General features: G+C 38.3%; 1 protein-coding gene across 4 annotated transcripts in view; it reads left to right on the top strand.

The window, feature by feature from the left end:
• Positions 1 to 21,316, top strand: part of BRAF (B-Raf proto-oncogene, serine/threonine kinase) — a 173,002-nt gene that overhangs the window by 56,308 nt on the left and 95,378 nt on the right. For all 4 annotated transcript variants that reach the window (XM_043589723.1, XM_043589724.1, XM_043589721.1 and 1 more), the window contains exon 2: positions 19,025 to 19,126. In XM_043589723.1, coding sequence (XP_043445658.1) covers positions 19,025 to 19,126 — 102 coding nt within the window. The remainder of the gene's footprint in view (positions 1 to 19,024; positions 19,127 to 21,316) is intronic.

Here is a 21,316-nt window from a genome sequence, read left to right as displayed (position 1 = left end):
GAAAGACTATAAGTAAGAGTAAGAACACTAAGAATGCAAAAGCAGTAAAAATAAGTATATGTGTAAAAATAAAAAATCAGTCAAGGGATTCACAAAGTAAAAGGATGTAAAATAAGACACCATATACCTAAAAGGTGTGTGTGTGGTGGTGGAGGGCGAGGATGAAGAGTAAATTATGGATTCAAAGTTAGGCAAACGTCAATTTAATATAGACTGCTATATGCAGAAGGTGTTATATATAAACCGAATGGTGATCACAAATCAAAAACTAGTAATATATATGCAAAAAGTAAAGAGAAAGGAATCTAAAGTTATTACTAAAGAAAGCCAGCAAACTGTGAAAGAGGGCAAGAGAAGAACAACAAAAACAACCACAAAACAAGTATAAAAATGGCAATAAGTACATATCTATCAATAATTACTTTGAATGTAAATGGACTAAAAGCTCCCACCAAAAGTCATAGGGTGATAGAATGAATAAAAAACAAGATCCTTCTGTATGCTGCCTGCAAGAGACTCATTTCAGACCTAAAGACACATACAGATTGAAGGGATGGAGAAACATTTATCGTGCAAATGGGTGTCAAATGAAAACCAGGGTGGCAATATTTGTATTAGACAAAATAGACATTAAAACCAAGACTGTAACAAGAGACAAAGAAGGGGTACTGCAAATAATAAAGGGGATAATCCAACAAAAAGATAACAATTGTAAATGTTTACGTACCCAACATGAGAGCGTCCAAATACAAAGAGCAGCTAGTAACAAACATGAAGGAAGTAGTTGATAGTAATACAATAATAATAGAGGACATTAACATCCTGAGTACATCAATGGGCAGATCATCCAAACAGAAAATCAGCCAGAAAACGGAAGCTTTGAATGACACACTGGACCAGATGGGTTTAACAAACATACTCAGAACATTCTATCCTTAAACAAAGGTATACTTATCTTTTTGGGTGCACACAGAATATTCTCAGAATAGATCACATTTTGGCCACCAAACAAGTCCCAACAAATTCGAAAAGATTGAAGTTATACCACGCATCTTTTCTGACCACAACGCTATGAAACTAGAAATCAACCAGAAGGAAAAAAATTCTGTTACAATGCAAAAGAAATTAGGTGTCTTTTAGAATGAGTGAAAAACATGTTGCTTTTCAACTTCCAAATTTATATCTCCAACATAGACCTCTTAATTTAATTCCAGATAAAGATATGTAGCTCCTATTTCAGCTCTCTACTCTGTTTGTTTAAAGGCCTCTCAGGATGTTTAAAATAGAAATTTTTTATTTCTTTATGCTGTGTCTCTCAGTCCCACCTCCAGTATTTCTTCTGCAGTCTTTTGGATTTGGGGCTCTTTCGTCTTCAATTGACTTAGGTTAAAAACTGTAGAGTCCAAGATGACTCCCCTCTATCACACCCTGCATTCATTTCATCAGCAAACCTATTGACTCTGTAGTATATCCAGGCTCTGATGAATCTTACCACCTTTGCCTGTGTCAGTGTGGTAAAAGGCAGCATCTTATTTCATTTGGCAGTCATTTCCCACTTGGTTCTTGGCATCAACTCTTGTTCCCACTATGGTTCATTTTCGGTATAGCAGCTATTAAAAAAATCTGAGTGAACATGTTACTTTAAAAAAAAAAATCATTATTGGGGCACCTGAGTGGCTCAGTCGGTTGAGCGTCCGACTTCGGCTCAGGTCATGATCTCACGATTCGTGGGTTCAAGCACCGTGTCAGGCTCTGTGCTGACAGCTCGGAGCCTGGAGCCTGCTTCGGATCTGTGTCTCCCTCTCTTTCTGCACCACCCCCGCTCACACTCTGTCTCTCTCAAAAATTAACATTAAAAAAATTTTTTTTAAATCATTATTAAGATAGAGTCCACATACCATACAAACTACCCATTTAAAGTGTGCAATTCATTGGCTTTTCCTAGGTTCAGAGTTGTGCAACAATCATCACCAAAATCAATTTTAGAATATCTTCATCACTCCAAGAAAGAAACCCCACACCCTGTAGCCATCAGCCCTCCGTCTCTTTATTCACTTAATTCTCCTCAGTCCCAGGCAACCAGTAATTTCTGTCTCTATAGATTTCACTAATTTGGACATTTCCTGTAAGTGGAATCATGCAATATGTGGTCCTTTGTGACAGTCTTCCTTCACGAAGTATGATTTCAAAGTTTATTCATGTTTTAGCATATATCAGTATTTCTTTTTATTGCCAAGTAACATTCCATTGAATATGGATATACCACATTTTATTTATTCATTAGCTGATGAATGGTTGGGATTGTTTCCCCTTCTTGGTTATTGTGCGTAATGCATCTATGAAGACTTATGTACAAGTTTTTGGATGTTCTGTTGTATGTTGTTGTGCTGTTCTTCTAACACAGTGTATTAATTATCTATGGTGTAACAAACCACCCCAAAGCTTAGTGCTTAAAACAACCATTGCGAGTCTGTGAACAGGCTATTCTGTACTGAGCTCGCCTTGGCTAGGCTTTCTTATTTTTCTATAACCAAACTGGTGGTTCTAGGTAGGCTATCTGGTCTCTGATGGCCTTGAATGACACAACTTGGTTCTAGGAGGCTAGCCCAAACACGTGTTTTAGCAAGGCACAAGTATATTAGCAGTCAAGTTCAGTTGTGCAGGAAAGCAAGAAGAAGCTTGTGTTTGCATTTTAAGCTTCTCCTTGGGTCATATTTGCTAATATCCTGTTGCCTAAAGCAAGTCACTAGGAGAAGCCTAGGATTAGAATGGAAAGGGACCACAAATTAGAAAACAGAAGGTATGCCTACAGGGAAGCCATTAATTGGGGTCATGAATGCAGCCAGCCTGTTACCACCTCCTTTCTTCTTGTATCTTAATACCTTGTATTTGTTTTCCATCTGGTTTTCTTTTTATATACCTGCATGGTGAGTTTGCTCCTTCACTCCCTCAGGTCTCTGTTCATTTATCATCTCATCAGTGAGCCCTTCAACTCTGACTACTTTACAGAATTAATAGCCACCCCCCTCCTTCCTGCTTTACAGCTAGATTTTTCTTTATAACTTTGTTTTAAGAGATTATTTATCATTTTCTTTTAACGTTTATTTATTTTTGGGACAGAGAGAGACAGAGCATGAATGGGGGAGGGGCAGAGAGAGAGGGAGACAAAGAATTGGAAACAGGCTCCAGGCTTTGAGCCATCAGCCCAGAGCCTGACGCGGGGCTCGAACTCACGGACCGCAAGATCGTGACCTGGCTGAAGCCAGACGCTTAACCGACTGCGCCACCCAGGCGCCCCTGTCATTTTCTTGAGAGAGTACATGCGTGTGCACCCAAGTCGGGGAGGGGCGGAGAGAGTGAGACAGAGGATCCAAAGTGGGCTCCACACCAATAGCAGCCAGCCTGACATGGGGCTCAGACTCACAGACTGTGAGATGATGACCCAAGCTGAAGTTGGATGCTCAACCAACTGAGCCACCCAAGTGCGCCTTCTTTATAACTTTTTATCTCCGTCTGACATATGTATTTTGTTTTATGCTTGACTTCCTCAGCTTCTGTGAGGTCAAGGATTTTGGTTAAATGCACTGTCAATGCCTAGAACCCTGGCACAGGACTCTCATTAAATAGTTGTTAAATGAAGGAACGAATCTACATTGATCCATTTTTTCTTAAATTCTGATTATCTCAAAGTTCTCACCTGTGTTACATTGTGGACTGTGTAAAGTGTCAGCTGCTCTTGGTTAGAATATGTGATGATTTTTTTTCTTCAGTAATAGTACCCCCCACCCCACCCCTACTCTCTGGGGGATACATTCCAAGACACCCAGTGCATGCCTGGAACTGTAGGTAGTACTGAACCCTAGATATACTGTTTTTTTTCCTGTGCATATATACCTGTGATAAAGTTTAGTTTATAGGTACAGGAAGAGATATAACAATATAATAATAAAAATTGTTCAATGATAACAACATACTGTAATAAAAATTTTGTAAATGTGTTTTTTCCTCCCCCCCCCCAGAATAGCTTATTGTACTGTACTTATCCTTGTGATGATGGGAGATGATAAAATGCCTACATGTGAGATGAAGTGGGGTGAATGATGATGTAGGCACCGTGATGTAACATTAGGCTACTATTGACTTTCCAACAATATATCAGAAGGAGGATTATCTAGGATTCCAGACTGTGGTTGACCACAGGTAACTGAAACTGTGGAAAGTGAAATGGTAGATCAGGGGAACTACTGCGCTTCTTACAGACACACAGACCATGTGGTGTATAAGAATCGTTCTGCCACTCATTAACTCTCTGACCTGGGCCAAGTTTATTTTTTCACCTGTTTCCTGTTCTATAAAGTAAGGATAATAATAGCTCCAAACTGCTTGAGCTGTTGGGAGAATTGAACAAGTTTAATATGTATAAAGTGTGAAAACAATGCCTGGTACAAAGTAAGCACTATAAAAGATTGGTACAATTACTGTCTAATATTTCTATCACCCACTTGTTATTAGAGTACATGGCACAGGGTAAATGGAATTAGAAGCTAGAGAGGTCTTATACTGATGGAGAAAATTGTTGAAAACTTGACTATGCTTTTTTGGAAGGGGAAAAGCCCACAAAGCAAAGGAAATAGGTGATGTTTTTCCAGTGTGTGTATAGGAACATTGTGTTCTGAAAACATTCACATACCATGAAGTGCTCTTTACAAAATATTCTTTATTTTAGAATTTACTAAAAATACCTAAAATTGGGGCACTTGGGTGGCTCAGTCAGTTGAGCATCCGACTCTTGGTTTTGCCTTCTGTCATGATCTCTCGGTTTTGTGGGTTTGAGCCCCATGTCGGGCTCTGTGCTGGAAGCATGGAGCCTGCTTAGGATTCTGTCTCTTCCTCTTTCTGTGTCCCTTCCCCACTCACACTGTCTCTGTCTCTCTTAAAATAAATACACTTTTTAAAATATAAATAAAAAAGAAAAATACCTAAATTAGTGAGCACATATTTTAACTCTCTTTTGAGAGTCATATAAGCATCATTCTCGATACATCAGAGAGAATGCCTTTGACTCACACTGGGTGCATTAGGGTTTAATTCTGTCCTGGAACTCCATTTGAAAAAGAAGGAAAAAAATACCTTGACTAGGGTGGCTCCTGCTTCATTGACTGGTAAACTACCTACTTCGTACTAGTGTACTTAGTTAGGTGCTAGGAATAAAGCAGTGATCAGTGTGCTATAGATCTTAACTTCACTGAGTTTACAGCCCTAATAGGCCATTATACCCCAGTTATTTATTTCTGTTTCCCACACATCTTTTATTTTAGAGTCGTGGGACACGTGCTCTGGAATGGTGTGCCAGGGCTTTGGAGAACTGAGGGTGGCTTGTTTTTAAAGTTACATAGGGGCGCCTGGGTGGCTCAATCAGTTAAGCCTCCGACCTCGGCTCAGGTCATGATCTCGTGGTTCGTGGGTTCGAGCCCCCCTCTTGGGCTCTATGCTAACAGCTCAGAGCCTGGAGCCTGCTTCGGATTCTGTGTGTCCCTTTCTCTCTGCCCCTACCCTGCTCATGCTCTGTTCTGTCTCTCTCTCAAAAAAATAAATAATAAAACATTTTTAAAAATTAAAAAATAAAGTTACATAAACTTAGTGGATGATCTTATGGACAATTTAAAATAGTTCTTTTTTTTTTTTTCCAACGTTTATTTATTTTTTGGGGGACAGAGAGAGACAGAGTATGAACGGGGGAGGGGCAGAGAGAGAGGGAGACACAGAATCGGAAACAGGCTCCAGGCTCCGAGCCATCAGCCCAGAGCTTGACGCGGGGCTCGAACTCACGGACCGTGAGATCGTGACCTGAGCTGAAGTCGGACGCTTAACCGACTGTGCCACCCAGGCGCCCCTAAAATAGTTCATTTTTGATGCTGTTTTGTTTTTCCAGGATCCGTGAAATGATAAGGTTTACCTGCTGTCAGCCAGAAAAAAATCTTTTCTTCCTCTTACTTCCATTTTGGATAATTTTAAATTAATTTCCAAGTTTGACTCAAAAGTCAGGATATTTGTCACATACTGATTTCATGAACACCACTTCCCTATTTGCATATCGCACTCTCTCCTCGAACATCGCACTCTCTCCTCGAACGAAGTAATTGTGAAGCTATGATCAACAAACTCTTAAATCCTCAACCTCTTTTTTAACCTTAAAAAGATTCCAGACAGCTGTCTGGCCCCTGATCATTGTGCTTCTTCAGCCTTCTCGAGAGAAACTCATTTCACAACCCGTGGACTCCAGGACCAAGGAATGACTGTAACAGTTACTAATTTCCTTGACTCTTGAGTCTCTCTCCCCTTTCATTTTGTGAGTCTCACAAAATAGCAACTGCACACCATCTCTCTTCCATCTCTGTCTTCAGCAGTGGCTGCAGTGGCTGCTGGCAGTGCTGCTCCTTCTGTCTTCCGGTGAAGACTGTCCACTCACTGCGAACTTCTCACAGCTCCCGCTTTCATCTCTGGACTTCACCTCAAAGTCTTTATTGAGAAGTTAGATGCAGCTCTGATCTCACCACCGAATCTACAAACCTGTCTGCGTTGGTCTTGGTGTTCTCTACCTTCCTTTCACTCATTATCAGAGACCTTCCCTGGCGGTCTCATTCTCTTCTTGTGACTCAGGTTCCATCTTCTTTTTACTGTCTCTAGGGCTTCTTTCCTGCAGTTTGTGTCTCTCTTCCACATCCTCAATTTCTCCCTCTCTTTTGGATTTTCCTTTTAGCCTCCAAACATGCTGTTATCTCCCAGCCCTGCTGTATATACAAAATATATGCAAATATCATAACCAGATATATAGAAGACACATCCTTCTTAGTGTCTTCTGTCTGCTATTCTTTTCCCACTTTTTAACCAATGAATTTTCCTCTCTGAGTAGTTTTTCTCTTACCCTAGTGTCTGTTTCTTCTCAACCATTTTTGTGGACTCTGGTTTTTGTTTTGTCTTGTTTTGTTTTACTAGTCCTCTAAATGTTGGTGGGCCTTAAGGTTGAGTCTTTGCCTACACTCCCTTGGAGGTCTGCTCATTAGTATGCTGTGACACCTAAATGTATCCTGCCTTCTCTCTCCTCCTGAGTTTATAACCAGCTTCCCTCCTTGATCATGTAATTGACCTCACCTGTTGGGGATACAATGCTTGCTTTCTCTCCCTCTTGATTCCCCACTTCAGTAAATGACATGACCGTCCATACTGTTGCTTACACCGACATTTTGGCTCTGGACTCTTATTTTTCTTTCTCACCCCTTCCCCATGTCTAATCCATTAGTAAGTCTTATTTTCTCCACCTCTAAAATATATCCCAGATGCACCAATTTTTCTCCATCTCCACTGCCTCCACCTTAGTCCAGGCAGTCATCTCTTGCTTAGCCTACAACCGTAGTCTCAACTGGTCTTCTTTGCATTCACTCTTGCCCCCCTATAATCCATTCTTCACTGGAGTGATATTTAGAGGCGTTATAATATTTATGCTCTGGATTTCCATTATCTAGAGTTAAATCCTGACTCTGTTGTTTGCCAGTTCTGTGGCTTTGAGCGAAATACAACCTCTGTGCCACAGATATTCTCATCTAGAAAATGGGATGGTAATTGTCAGTAATAATAAAATATCAATCAGATTATGTCACACACACGCACACACCTGGTTTTGAAAGTTTGGATTCTCACTGCACTAAGAATAAAATCCAAACTACTTACCGTGGCTTCTTACTTAATGTTCCTGACCTCTTGTTTTCATGTTCTCCTCGGTTACCTTACTAAACCCACACTTAGTTATCTTTTAACTCTTTACTTGCAAACATAGCTTTTGGTGGGGTATGCTTGCTTGCTTTCTTGCTTGTTTGCTTGCTTTCTAGACCAGTTTATTAACATTCTTGTTTTGTGTTTGTTTTGTTGTATATAAAGATAGTGCCATTTAAAAAAATTATTTGATGTTTTTTTTTTACCTGGTGACTTATCTTTTTAAGTGCTAGGACCAGGGTTCTACTGTGTTTTTCCAGTTTTGTGGGAGATTTATAAAATTCTTAGAAGTGGAATTGCTAAGTCAAATGATAGGAAAGTTTTCAGACCTATGAGTCCTAGTGAGGTGAGTTTTTGAGATTTCACATGTCCACAAAAGTTTTCATTTACCCTCGTATTTGATTGATATTCATGAATAAAGGACCAAGTTGATTATGGTAGAGAGCTTTGCAGTTATACAAATATAGACCTTTGTTCTCAATGGGAAGTCTGATTGTGGGTTCTCTTGAACTTTGTGTATTCATTGGTTGTTTTTTTCTAGGGCACAGGGATTGGAGGAGGCAGGTTTGGGGCCACCCTAATTATAAATGTAAGGGCAGCTTTTAGTATGGAGGGAGTTAACCAACTCACAACCTCCATTTCCTTCTTCATTCTCTCCTTCCTTCCTTTCCCAAGCATATAAAAAAGTACAGAGAATAATATCATTGATCATCCATGCACCTATAACCCTGTGTTGTTGAATCATGTCTTTTATCATATTTGCTTCAGATATTTTAAACAAAACATTACACAGATAAAGCACCTTCTAGCTCATCAAAGATAATCAGAGTGTATCCTTTGTATCTGTTCCCTGCTCTGTTCATCTTCAGAGGTACCCATTATCCTGAATTTAGTGTTCATCATACCATTCATGCTTCTAAACTTTTGACATGAGTGTATATCTATAAACAATATCAATGGAATGTTTTAAAGCTGTATATATCTTAGAACTTGGTTGTTTCATTCAATATTGTGTGTTGGAGACGTATCCTCAATGATAAATGTAGCTCTAGTTCTTCATTTTGACTTATATATAGTATTCCATTTTACAATTGGTTTTGTTTTTTTTTTTTTTGCCCCTTTTCTCTTAGGGAGTATTTAGTTAGTTCTAGTATTTTGCTATTAAACCATTGCTGCAATGAATACTTCTTGTACATATGTTAATGTTGTAATAGCTGCATGATAGTATAATGCCCACCATCAGCTTTGCTAGGTATTTTCAGTTTACTCTTATGCATCTGTATCATACCCACATGTAGAATAGAAAAGCACCTATTGCCGTACATAGTTAGACCTAAAGGTTTTGCCAGTCTCATGGGTGTGAAATGATTTCTCATTTTAATTTGCATTTCTTTGATTGCTAATGAGGTCATTTATGTTATCATGTATCTGTCGGATAGTCTGAATTCTCTTTAAATCTACTACTTGTTCATAAATCCTTTGCCCGTGTATCTTTTGGATTATTTGACATTTTCCAAAAGGATAGCCAGTTACCCCAGCATTATTTATTTATTTTTTTAATGTTTATTTTTGAGAGAGAGAGAGAGCGCGCGTGCGCGCGCGAGCAATCAGGGGAGGGGCACAGAGAGCAGGAGACACAGAATCCAAAGCAGGCTACGAACTGACAGCAGAGAGCCTGATCCAAGGCTCAAACCCACGAACTGTGAGATCTGACCTGAGCTGAAGTCAGCTGCTTAACTGACTGAGCCACCCAGGCACCCTAGCATTATTTATTATATGGTCCATGATGTCCCCCACTAAATTATAATGCCAACACAAACTGTATCCATTCTCTTTGTTTATTGCTGTGCTGTCCTATTGCTTTATAAATCTTGCTCTCTAGTGATAACAGTCTTACTCTCATTATTTAAAATAGCTAAAAGACTGTATCATTTTATAGTACTTTTGTAAGAATTTTAGAATCAGTTTGCCAAATCCATGGGGAAAAAAAAATCTCAGGATTTTGTTTATTGTACTACACTGAATTAATTTGGGGAAAATTTGAGATTATTACAATATTGAATCTTCACATAAAAGAGCATTTATGTTAGTCTTTGTCAAGTGAAGGGGTGGAACATGCACATACACACATGCATCACATGGCATAAATGTGAAGTAAGATTTAGTGGAAAACAGTAAGTACCAGAGCACACAGAATCCCCTGAGTTCTGTTATCTTCACATAGATATATACTTAGGGTAGACCTAACTAGAACTAATATACCAGAGAAGGGGCTCCTAAGTAATAATTGGAACTTTGAGGTTGATGGAATGGCCTTATTAGAACGGAGAGCTCTGTGGCTGTCATCAGCCTTTTCTTGCATTGAGCAAACTCAGACCTCCTAAGTCAGCTTGTTGATGGGCTACTAAAAGAGAGGAGGAAATAAACCTCCAGAGTCATTTGAGTTTCTCTTCTCAGTCTTCCTTTATGCCTTTGCATATTATTTTGTTCCCTTCACAAAGATCTTGCAAATCTTTTATTAGATTTATTCCTAGGGGCGCCTGGCTGGCTCAGTAAGTAGAGCATGCGACTCTTGATCTCAGGGTTGTGAGTTCGAGCTCCATGTTGAGTGTAGAGATTACTTAAAAATAAATTTAAAATCTTAGGGGCGCCTGGGTGGCGCAGTCGGTTAAGCGTCTGACTTCAGCCAGGTCACGATCTCGCGGTCCGGGAGTTCGAGCCCCGCGTCGGGCTCTGGGCTGATGGCTCAGAGCCTGGAGCCTGTTTCTGATTCTGTGTCTCCCTCTCTCTCTGCCCCTCCCCCGTTCATGCTCTGTCTCTCTCTGTCCCAAAAATAAATAAACGTTGAAAAAAAAAATTTAAAAAAAATAAATTTAAAATCTTAAAGATCTTTTTCTAGATTCTTTATAGTTTTTGTTGCTATTATGAAGGGCATCTTTTTAAAATTGGCTCTGGCTGATGCACTGGATTACTATTCTATCCACCCATCTTGCATTATTTATTTATGTCTGTTTTTATATTTTCATACTCTTAAAAAATTTTTGTTTTAATGTTGTATTTATTTTTTGAGAGAGTGGGAATGTGGGGGGTGGGCACAAGAGAGGAGGATAGAGGATCTGAAACGGGCACCTTGCTTACAGGCTGACTGCTGCAAGCCAGATGCAGGCCTCAAACTCACAAACTGTAAGATCACGACCTGAGCTGCAGTCAGATGCTCAACCGACTGAACCACCCAGGCACCCCTCCATGCTATAACCCTTCCATACTATAACCTCCTGTATATAATATCAGTGGTAACAGGCACCCTTGTCTTATGCCTGACCTTTCACTGTGATATTTTGCTGCAGGTTTCTGTAGATATACTTTTATTAAGTTAAAAGATCACTATTTCTAATATTCCAAGATTTTTAAAATAAGTAAATGTTGAATTTTTCAAAATACACTCGAATTTTGTTACTGATTTTTAAATTAATTGCATCATGATAAAGAAATAGGGTTTGTATCACAACAGTTTTCTGTGTTTATGAAACATGTTTTGTGGCCTAGAATGTGACTGGTACATAGAGGAAAAAAGGAACAATAACAAAACTTGATCAGTTCCGTAGAAGTCAGAAAATCAAGAAAAAAGCAGTGTAAGTAGAAAGCACACAATAAGACTAGAAATAAATCAGGTACAAAAATGTAAATGAACTAAATTCTCTGATTAAAACAGATAAATATGTTTAAAACAAAACATGTTAGCAAAAGAAAAAAAAACTTTGCATAGTTCATTTATAGGCAACACAAAGATGAGAAAAGACATATCAGGCAAATGCTGGTGTAGGTAGGTTTGTATCATAAAATAGACTTTAAGAGAAAAAGCATTGTTGGGGAGAATTAAAGGAAAAAGATAAAAAGTTTGGAGAAAAACTCAATCCTACATAGAAGTTGAAGTAACAGTACAACAAACGTTTGCATTGGTATCACTTACACCACATAGCTTCAACAATTGTTAACATTTTGCTAGATTTATAGGTCCTGAAAAATTATTTCACTTGTCTAAAATTATATCTAGGGAGATTAACAATTCCATAATCATATGTGTAGTACATGTTTAAATTTCCACAGTTATCCTAAGAATGTCTTTTATAGCTGTTCTCCATCCTTAAACTAAGATCTTCTTTGTGTGCATGTGTTGAATTAGTTGTTGTCTTTTAATAGTTCTTGTCTTAGAGTCTTGAACAGACCACCCACCATTTTGTTTCCCATGACATGATTTATTAAAGAGACTAGGATACTTGTCCTGGAATGTCCCACATTTTGGATTGTCATGGCTTTGACTTTTAAAGAGAAAGATAAATGTCTTATAGAATGTCCCATATTCTGTATATGTCTGATTATTTCATTATTTTTTTTTACCTTGTATATTTCTTCTCAACTTGAAGCTAAGTGTAAAAGTTTGATTAGAGGGTGCCCGGGTGTCTCAGTCGGTTAAGTGCCCAACTTTTGACTCAGGTCATGATTTCATGGTTCATGGGTTCAAACCCCACATTGGGCTCTGGGCTGACAGCTCAGAGTCCGGAGCCGGCTGCAGATTCTGTGTCTTGCTCTCTCTCTGTGCCCTCCTCCACTTGTCCTCTGGTGTCTCTTTCTCCACCACCACCACCACCCCCCCACCCCCCCACACAAATGAATAAACTTTAAAAAATTAAAAAAATGTCTGATTAGATTCTGTATTAATGTTTTGCAGGTAAACCTCATGGGTGATAGATAATGTGTCATTTATGTTGTATCACATTAAGAGGTACTTGTCCGGTTGTCCCTCTATTAATGATTCTAAGCTACATATCCTTATAAAGATGTGTGTTTTTCCCTCTGTCTTTAATCTGTGTGGAAATGCTTGGACACTATAGGAGTATTCTGTTCTTCATCAGCTTTTCACCTAACAGCTTCAGCCTCCTGTGATCCTTTCTTGAACCAGTGATTTTATATTAGCTGGCATTCTTTTAGAAGGAGCTTCCCACATCAAATAGGAATAACTAGAATTTTTTCCAAGAAGGTAGAATATAAAATACGTAATTCTTTTCCACTAATGTTTAATTTTCTAAAGATGTAACAGTCACCTACAGTGGTGGCAAGTGTCTCCCAACAAACTTCTTACTTTTATGGACTAGTGAGTTTTTATTTATTTATCTTTTATGTATGCCACCTGTTGTAATTAATTATAGTTTTTACTCTTTTTGCTGAAAATCTCCCAAATTTGGCTAGTAGGAGTCCCTTCAAGCTGGCTCCTGTGTTGTTTTGACATCTGTCTGGCACATGAAGATGTTCCAGGATCCCTCTTGAATAATAAGTGGGTCTTAGAATGCTTTACTGCTGCCCATTTGCCCCCAGCAACTGTTGTCACTGTTTTTGTTGTTATTTTGTATAGTCTGCTTATTTAGATTTACGCTTGTGTTTATTAGTTTCCAGGTTCCCCATTTGTATTAGTTTCCTGTGGCTGCTGTATCAAATTACCACAAACCTGGTGTTTTACCGCAAATGTATTCCCTTAATAATTCTGAAGGTCTGAGGTCCAAAATGGGGTTCACAGTAGGGCAATCGAGGTGTCAGAAAGACTGTTCTCCCTCTAGAACACATTGCCTTGCCTTTCCCAGCTTGCAGAACTGCATTCCTTGGATTCCTTGATTCATGGTCCCTTCTTTCAGCTACCCAGGCCAGCAGTGTAGCATCTTCAGATCTCTCTGGTAGGTCTTCACTTACCTAATCCTCTGTGATAAAATGTCCCCATTTTATAAGGATGCTTGGAATAACATTTTGGGCCCATCCAAGATAATCTCCTTAATTCAAAATACTTAATTACATCTGCAAAATTCTTTTTGTCATATAAGGTAACATAGGTTCTGGGGTTTACAGTGTAGATATTTGGGGGGCTGTTAATCAGCCTGCCATGCTGCTCTGTCTTTTACATTATTCTGGGTTCTGTTTCCTTTTAGGTTGTTAGCTATTTTCTTTTGTTTCTTGAAGTCATTTCATTATCCTCTGGCTTCTTATACTGTTGTTAAGAAATATGCTGTAGGGGCGCCTGGGTGGCGCAGTCGGTTAAGCGTCTGACTTCAGCCAGGTCACTATCTCGCGGTCCATGAGTTCGAGCCCCGCGTCCGGCTCTGGGCTGATGGCTCAGAGCCTGGAGCCTGTTTCCGATTCTGTGTCTCCCTCTCTCTCTGCCCCTCCCCCGTTCATTCTCTGTCTCTCTCTGTCCCAAAAATAAATAAACGTTGAAAAAAAATTAAAAAAAAAAAAAAAGAAATATGCTGTCAGTGTAATTTATTTTTCTTTTCTCTCTGGTTGACTTTAAGAACTTTTATGAACCTGTACTTCGACCTATATAGTTGTGGATTTAGTTTTATCTGTCATGGACAGGACACAGGACTCATTGTGCTACTCTTGAGAATTTTTTTTTTTTTTAATTTTTTTTTCAACGTTTATTTATTTTTGGGACAGAGAGAGACAGAGCATGAACGGGGGAGGGGCAGAGAGGGAGGGAGACACAGAATCGGAAACAGGCTCCAGGCTCTGAGCCATCAGCCCAGAGCCTGACGCGGGGCTCGAACTCACGGACCACGAGATCGTGACCTGGCTGAAGTCGGACGCTTAACCGACTGCGCCACCCAGGCGCCCCGAGAATTTTTTATTTTCAATTGTTTTAGAAAATTACACCCATCTTCTGTTCAAATATGTCTCCCATTGTCTGTTTACCTTCTGAATTTACTAATTCCATTCTTTGCCTTTCCTGTTTTCCATTCATTTTTCTCTGCCTTTTGGCCAGTTTTCTCTGAATCCTCTTCTAGTTCTTTAATTCTTTCTTTAGCTCTAATCTGTTTACTTCAGCTGAGGTTTTATTTTAATGACTGTGATTTATCATTTTCTCATGCTCCCCTTTTATATGTGTTGTCTTTAAGCTTGGAGATATTCTAGAATTATCTCAATAGAAACTTTGATATTTTGGTCGGCAATTTATAAACTTTGATTTCTTTCTCAAGCTGATTGTATTTGTTTTTTATTTTAGAGGAGTTTTTCACAATCTTTTCCACTGACTGATTGTCTAGCCTTCATGCTTCCACTGCCATGATTCTTTCAGCAATTCTTCTGAAATTTTAGGACCATGTCTCTCTTTTTGAATTATTTATTTTAAATAAATTTGTTTAAATAAATTTGTTTTACCTTTGGTAATAGTTATTTGTTGTTTGGGCATCTGTTAGACTAGCGTGTAATTTTCTCCTTTGACCTGTTAAGTATTATTTTACTGGATTCCTGATGAATGACTAACATTAATTTGAGGGAAAGAACAAGAGTGAGAGAGGGAGAGGGAACTGAAAGGGAGAGGGAAAATGGAATTTAAGAGGTTTTCTATCCTCACAGCTTGGATTATTTGTGTGTGTCTGTGTGTTTTGTTTTTTTTTCATTTTGTATTCTCTTTGTCAAGTTTGGATATCTGGATTTTGCTAATTTTATGAAATGAACTTGGAAGATTTTCCTTTTTTATATGCTTTCACATATTAATAACTTATTGTATTTTCTTTAAAGGTGTGATAGAAGCCAATCCTATAATAATCCGGACCTGATGCCTTTTTATTGGGAGGAAGGGAGGCAGTGGCTGTAGTTTTCTGTGCCATTACTGCCCTGCAGTTCTTCCATAGCAGTTGGTCTGAATTTATATTTTATTAATTTATATTTTAACATAGGCGTCTTCTGAGGTGGGCGTTAAAAAAATTCATTTTTGTGGGGGAGGGAATTTTGCCATCTGTAAAGTCACTAGAAATGATCGATTGTTTACTAAGATTGCCTGATTTTAATTGCTGTGGTCCACTGAAGAGATCAAAACAGGACAGGAAATCTAGTACCTTTCTTGAATTTTTTTGCTTCTGTTTGTAATTCTTTCATTTCCCTTTCAGGATTGTTGAAACAGATTTTCTTCATTTTTTCCAAGAAGGCATTTTAAGGTCAAAACTATATATCTTCTCTTAGTTTTACAATATCTTATTCTATTTTTTAATATATTTATATTTAATAATTATCATCAAAGTTCTTTCTCTTACTCTTCTGGGAAATGTGAGCAAATTTTTTCTACCAGACTCATCTTCCCTAATTTCAGTGATGGCTCATAGTGATTTTTCTTCATTCTTTGGATATAAAATTACTTTTGTTTCGGGAATTAAGAAATCTTATTCCAGAACATTCATGGTCTGGCCCTGCCCTACCTAACCAAACCTGTCATTTTCTGCTCCCCAGTACAAAAATTTTATTCTAATCAGTTTTACTCAGCTCAGTTCCGTAATTTCCCTCATGTTCATTTTCCTTTTCTAGTCTAATTTTTTCCTTTCTCTCTCTCATTCCTTGGGGGGTGGTTCTTTACCCTAACTGTACATGAGTTTTATCTATGGAGCTTTAAAAAAAACAAAACAAAACAAAACAACAACAACAAAAAAGGCTTTGGATAATAACATCTTCATTTATTTACTGAAGTGGAAAGAATCCCCGAACTAGGCCTAATTTTTCCTCTCTTCCCCTATTCTAAAGACAGCCTGAATCTTAGTTTCAGCGCTGATTGAATACCTGTTATGACTAAGACACCAAGATAAGTGATGGGGAAACGAAAGGTAAATAAAACATGTTTCTGATCTCAGAGCAGCTAATACACATGAAAAACATAATCAATTTTAGGATATCAAATTCTGACTATAAAGCACTTCTGCCTGAGTGGTCAATGAAGTCAACATAGAGGGAGGTTATCATTTTCTGAAATGAAGAGACTATAGGAAAAAGAAGTTTTGGGGGGGATTGTGGGCTAGACCAGAAGTTAAATCTTTGAACATGTTAAGTTTGCAATGTCTATTAGTTATTTTAGTGGAGATGTTCAGTAGGCAGTTGGACAAAAAGTCTGGAGTTGAGAGGACAGAGCTGGATTTTAAAATTTGGGCTTCATCAGTCCATATCTGGCATATAAAGCCACAAGATTGGATAAGATCACCTGGAGAATAAGTATAGCTAGAGAAAAAAGACATCCAATGCTTTTTGGGGGATATGAAAAATTAGCCAAGGAGTCGTAAAGGGAAATAATACGATATCTGACAATAGAAAGAAAAGGAAACTTCTGTCATTGCTTCTCAAATTCTGAGATTTTGCATGTATAACATGCTTCTGGAAGATTATGCTGCTGCTAGTCTATGGACCACTTTTGAGTAGCAGGACTTTGTATGACAAATGAGGCATAATGTGAAAAACATGAAAAAACCGCAACATTTGGAGGAGAATAGGATTAATATATAAAATATCTAGAACATAGGACATCTATAAATCAACAAGAAAAAAATAGAATGAAAGAAAGAATATGGATAGGGAATTTTCCAAAAAGAAATGTAAATGTCCAATAAACATGAAAAATGGTTTTCTGGGAAATACAGATTGAAACAACAAGATCACCTTTCCCCCTTCAGATTGGCAAACGTTTCAAAGTTTGATAAGACCCAGTGTTGGTGGGATTATAGGGAAAAGCATGGACTCATACCCTCCTAGTAGGAATATGACTTGGGACTTTTTTTCTATTGGAAAACCATTTGACACATTTATTAAATTTTTAAATGCACATAACATTCAATTCAGGAATTCTATGCATTGATATCTAAAAGGGAAACTTAAACCTGTGCCCAGAAAGGCAGTTCAGAACTATTCATTGAAGCATTGTTTGAAGTTGAGAAAAATGGAATAATCTGAATATCCTCTAGGAAGAGAATTATTAAATAAACCAAGGGTCCTGAAGCGCCCTCCTTGTTCATCTATCTATACCCTCTTGTACATTTTTTAATTACCTCACATTTTTAAATTATAACTTTCGGTAGTTTAAAAGGTCTTAATCTCTAGTGTGTATTATATTCTGTTCATTTTTGGTCACACCTTAAAATTCCAGGTTTAGATCATGCAGTTTATGGAGTATCTAGTGTACAGTGTAATTTGCAAGCACATTCTCTAACCACTCAGATAAATTGGACTCATTCTTCATCAAGGAAAAAATGACTTTTTAAAAAATAAACACATAATATATGCCTGTACTATAACCACCCAACTTGTGAATTCTAGGCTGGCCAGCTGGATAAATGAATGAGGCTTGGAACCCTGCCAAGAATTTATTTCACTGATAAAATAAGGTCTTGGTTTTAACCCCTACCCCTTTTCTCTCAAGGGGTTTTTCCCTCGTGTTGACTCCGTACTTTAAAATTTATACATCTCAGAACAGTGCACATTAGTAGGATCTGAGATGGAGAAGAATTTTGCCTTTCTTGTATAGAACGGAGAATTACAATGTGGTGATTTTAAAGGGAGAGGAGGAAAGGAGACTAGTTCTCAAGCAGTTCAATTAGGAGTACACGAAAACATCAAGGAGCTGAAAATTGTCCTAAAATTATCTGTGACCATCCACTGTTAGGTTGCTCTTGAAGTTTGAAGACCATTGACGATAAGCAGTGTCATAACAATATTTCGAAATAAATGTCTCTATCCTTAACACCACCATTTAAAAACAGTAAAATACGTATGTATTGATATGGAAACAACTTTGAGGAATGTTGTTCAGGGAAAAAAACAAGTATTAAAAATGTTTTTTAAATATAATATTTATATGTATTTGTATACTTTGTATATGTATTATTATATTTACTTTAATAAAAAGGAGATGTGGAAAGGATGTATAACAAATTGTAAACGGCAGTTGAGTTTTGGGCAAAGGGTCCAGGAATGTGGGGAAGTGTGAAAAGAGACTTTCGTCATTCTTTTTTATTTTAATTTTTTTTAATGTTTATTTAGTTTTGAGACAATTTTTGAGAGACAGAGTGTGAGCAGGGGAAGGGCAGAGAGACAGGGAGACACAGAATCTGAAGCAGGATCCAGGCTCTGAGCAGTCAGCCCAGAGCCCAACACGGGGCTCGAACTCACAAACCGTGAGATCATGATCTGAGCAGAAGTCGGACGCTTAACCTACTGAGCCACTCAGGCGCCCCTGTCATTTATTCTGAATACTCATGTATTATTTGAATCTTTCACAGTTGAGAATATTTGTACTACTAGTGTAGAAAAGAGTTTTTAGGTGTTTAATAAAAGATGGGAAAAATTGCTATGCTAAATGGTCTCACAGGTCTCAGCTCTAAATTTCAAATTTTAAAATATCTCTAATTCATATCCTAAATGATTCTTATTTACATTCTTTTAAATTATTTTTCAGGTGTGGAATATCAAACAAATGATTAAGTTGACACAGGAACATATAGAGGCCCTATTGGACAAATTTGGTGGGGAGCATAATCCACCATCAATATATCTAGAGGTAAGCTTTTGAGTATCATATCTGTAGTGATTTTTTATTTTTTATTTTTGTTATTTTAGAGACAGCGAGAGAACACAAGTGGGGGAAAGGGACAGAGGGGGAGAAAGGAGAGAGAGAGAATCTTAAGTGGGCTTCACACTTAGCACGGAGCCCCGTGCAGGTCTCGATCCCATGACCCTGGGATCATGACCCTAGCTGAAACCGAGAATTGGATGCTCAACCGACTGAGCCACCAGGTGCACCTGTAGTGATTTGGAAAATAAAAACATGAACTTACAAAAGCATTTGTAGTAGTAATAATGTTTACCCTAGGGGATAAGATGAGAAATAGATATGGGAAGGTGGATTACCTTCGTCTTTATTATATTATACTTCTTAATCTTACTTCATTTGTTACAATAACATAGAGTATTTTGTAGTTTGGAAAAGGAGAAGCCATGTATAAACCTCAAAATATTACTCTGTTAAAAAACTTATTTAAAAAAGAGAAAGAGAAAACATTCAGTTGTGGAGGTTAGGAAACTAGTTACTGTGTTAGAAAGTGGGGTCAAATTTTGTGAAGTATGTTTTTTCCTTGTGAAATATCTTTTTTCCAGCAAATCCCCCCAAATTGGTGTTTGCTTTCTTTTTTGTTGTTGTTGGTTTTTTTTTCAACATTTTTTATTTATTTTTGGGACAGAGAGAGACAGAGCATGAACAGGGGAGGGGCTGAGAGAGAGGGAGACACAGAATCGGAAACAGGCTCCAGGCTCCGGGCCATCAGCCCAGAGCCTGACGCGGGGCTCGAACTCCCGGACCACGAGATCGTGACCTGGCTGAAGTCGGACGCTTAACCGACTGAGCCACCCAGGCGCCCCAGGTGTTTCCTTTCTTAATAGGTAAAATTTATAATATTTAAATAGCTCAGAATTGCTTAGCTTTAGTGTTTGAGGCTTTTGTATCAAGACTTGAGCATCATAAATTTATAGTCATTGTTCTTAATCCTGTGGGGTAGTAGTTTCTGTTGTAATCACAGATAACCTTTCTTGATATTGGTTTCCTGAAGTAAGTCACTCGGGTTCCATGACGAGCAAGCTGTTAGGGGATCCAGGCAGTCAGGCTTCACGGTCCACACTGCTTCCCGCTGCACTACACTGCCTGTCGCTGTAAAAGCTGGTCCAGCTGTAATCACTAATCATATAGAAATATAACCATAAATTACAAATGATCATTTGCCTTCAAACGTCTTACATTTTTAGGCATGGATTGGTAGACTCCTAAACTAAATTTCTAGTTTAGTAATCTGGTTGCACTTAAAGGACGTGTTAAATCTTTCAAGTATTTTCATGAGAAAGTAAGTTTGCATTTCTAAAATAAATTTGGAAGTTTGGAAATAACCACTGATAAACTGTTGGCTTCTTCATATGGCTTCCCTCAGAGCACACTGCCAGATACCAGTAGTAGGACCACAGTTCATACCTCTGAATACTAGTTAGTATACTTTCCAATATCCCATGCTGTTTTACTTTTCTGTCTGAGGAGGACGAGTGCAGGAGTCATAGGAGGCAAAGAGTCCTGGTGGAAATGGTGATTCTTTATTAATTAGAATTAGACAGTTTAACCAACAGTTTTTGCCAACCATTTCTGTGTCTTGTGAGACTCTCCCCCACCCTTAGTCGTAATACATTTGCATCAATAACCGTTTTTGACTATAGCAGGGATTCAGTGCCCCCTCCACACACTCACATTCTTCACACTCTTCACTGTTCATATTACATCTAACTAGGACAATATAAAGCAGACCATACCTCATAGATTGTATCATTAGCATGTAGATTCTTTTTTTAAAAAATTTTTTTAATGTTTATTTATTTTTGAGAGAGAGAGAGAAAGAGAGACAGTGTGAGCAGAGGAGAGGCAGAGAGAGAGAGAGAGGGAGACACAGAGTGTGAAACAGGCTCCAGGTTCTGAGCTGTCCGCACAGAGCCCGACGTGGGGCTCAAATTCACGAACCACGAGATCATGACCTGAGCTGAAGTCTGACGCTTAACCAGCTAATCCACCCAGGCACCCCATGGAGGTAGATTCGTATTCTCAGGGACACATTACAGAATTTCTCTGTAGAAGGCAATACAATATAGTGATTAAGATGAACTTTGAAGTCACATAGGCCCTAAGTTTGAATCTTAGCTGTGACTTAGCTTCTGCAAA

The sequence above is a fragment of the Prionailurus bengalensis genome, chromosome A2 (assembly GCF_016509475.1).
Source record: "Prionailurus bengalensis isolate Pbe53 chromosome A2, Fcat_Pben_1.1_paternal_pri, whole genome shotgun sequence".
Taxonomy (NCBI): Eukaryota; Metazoa; Chordata; class Mammalia; order Carnivora; family Felidae; genus Prionailurus; species Prionailurus bengalensis.
The sequence above is the reverse complement of the archived record's forward strand: the minus strand, read 5'-3'. Positions and strand labels throughout refer to the sequence as shown.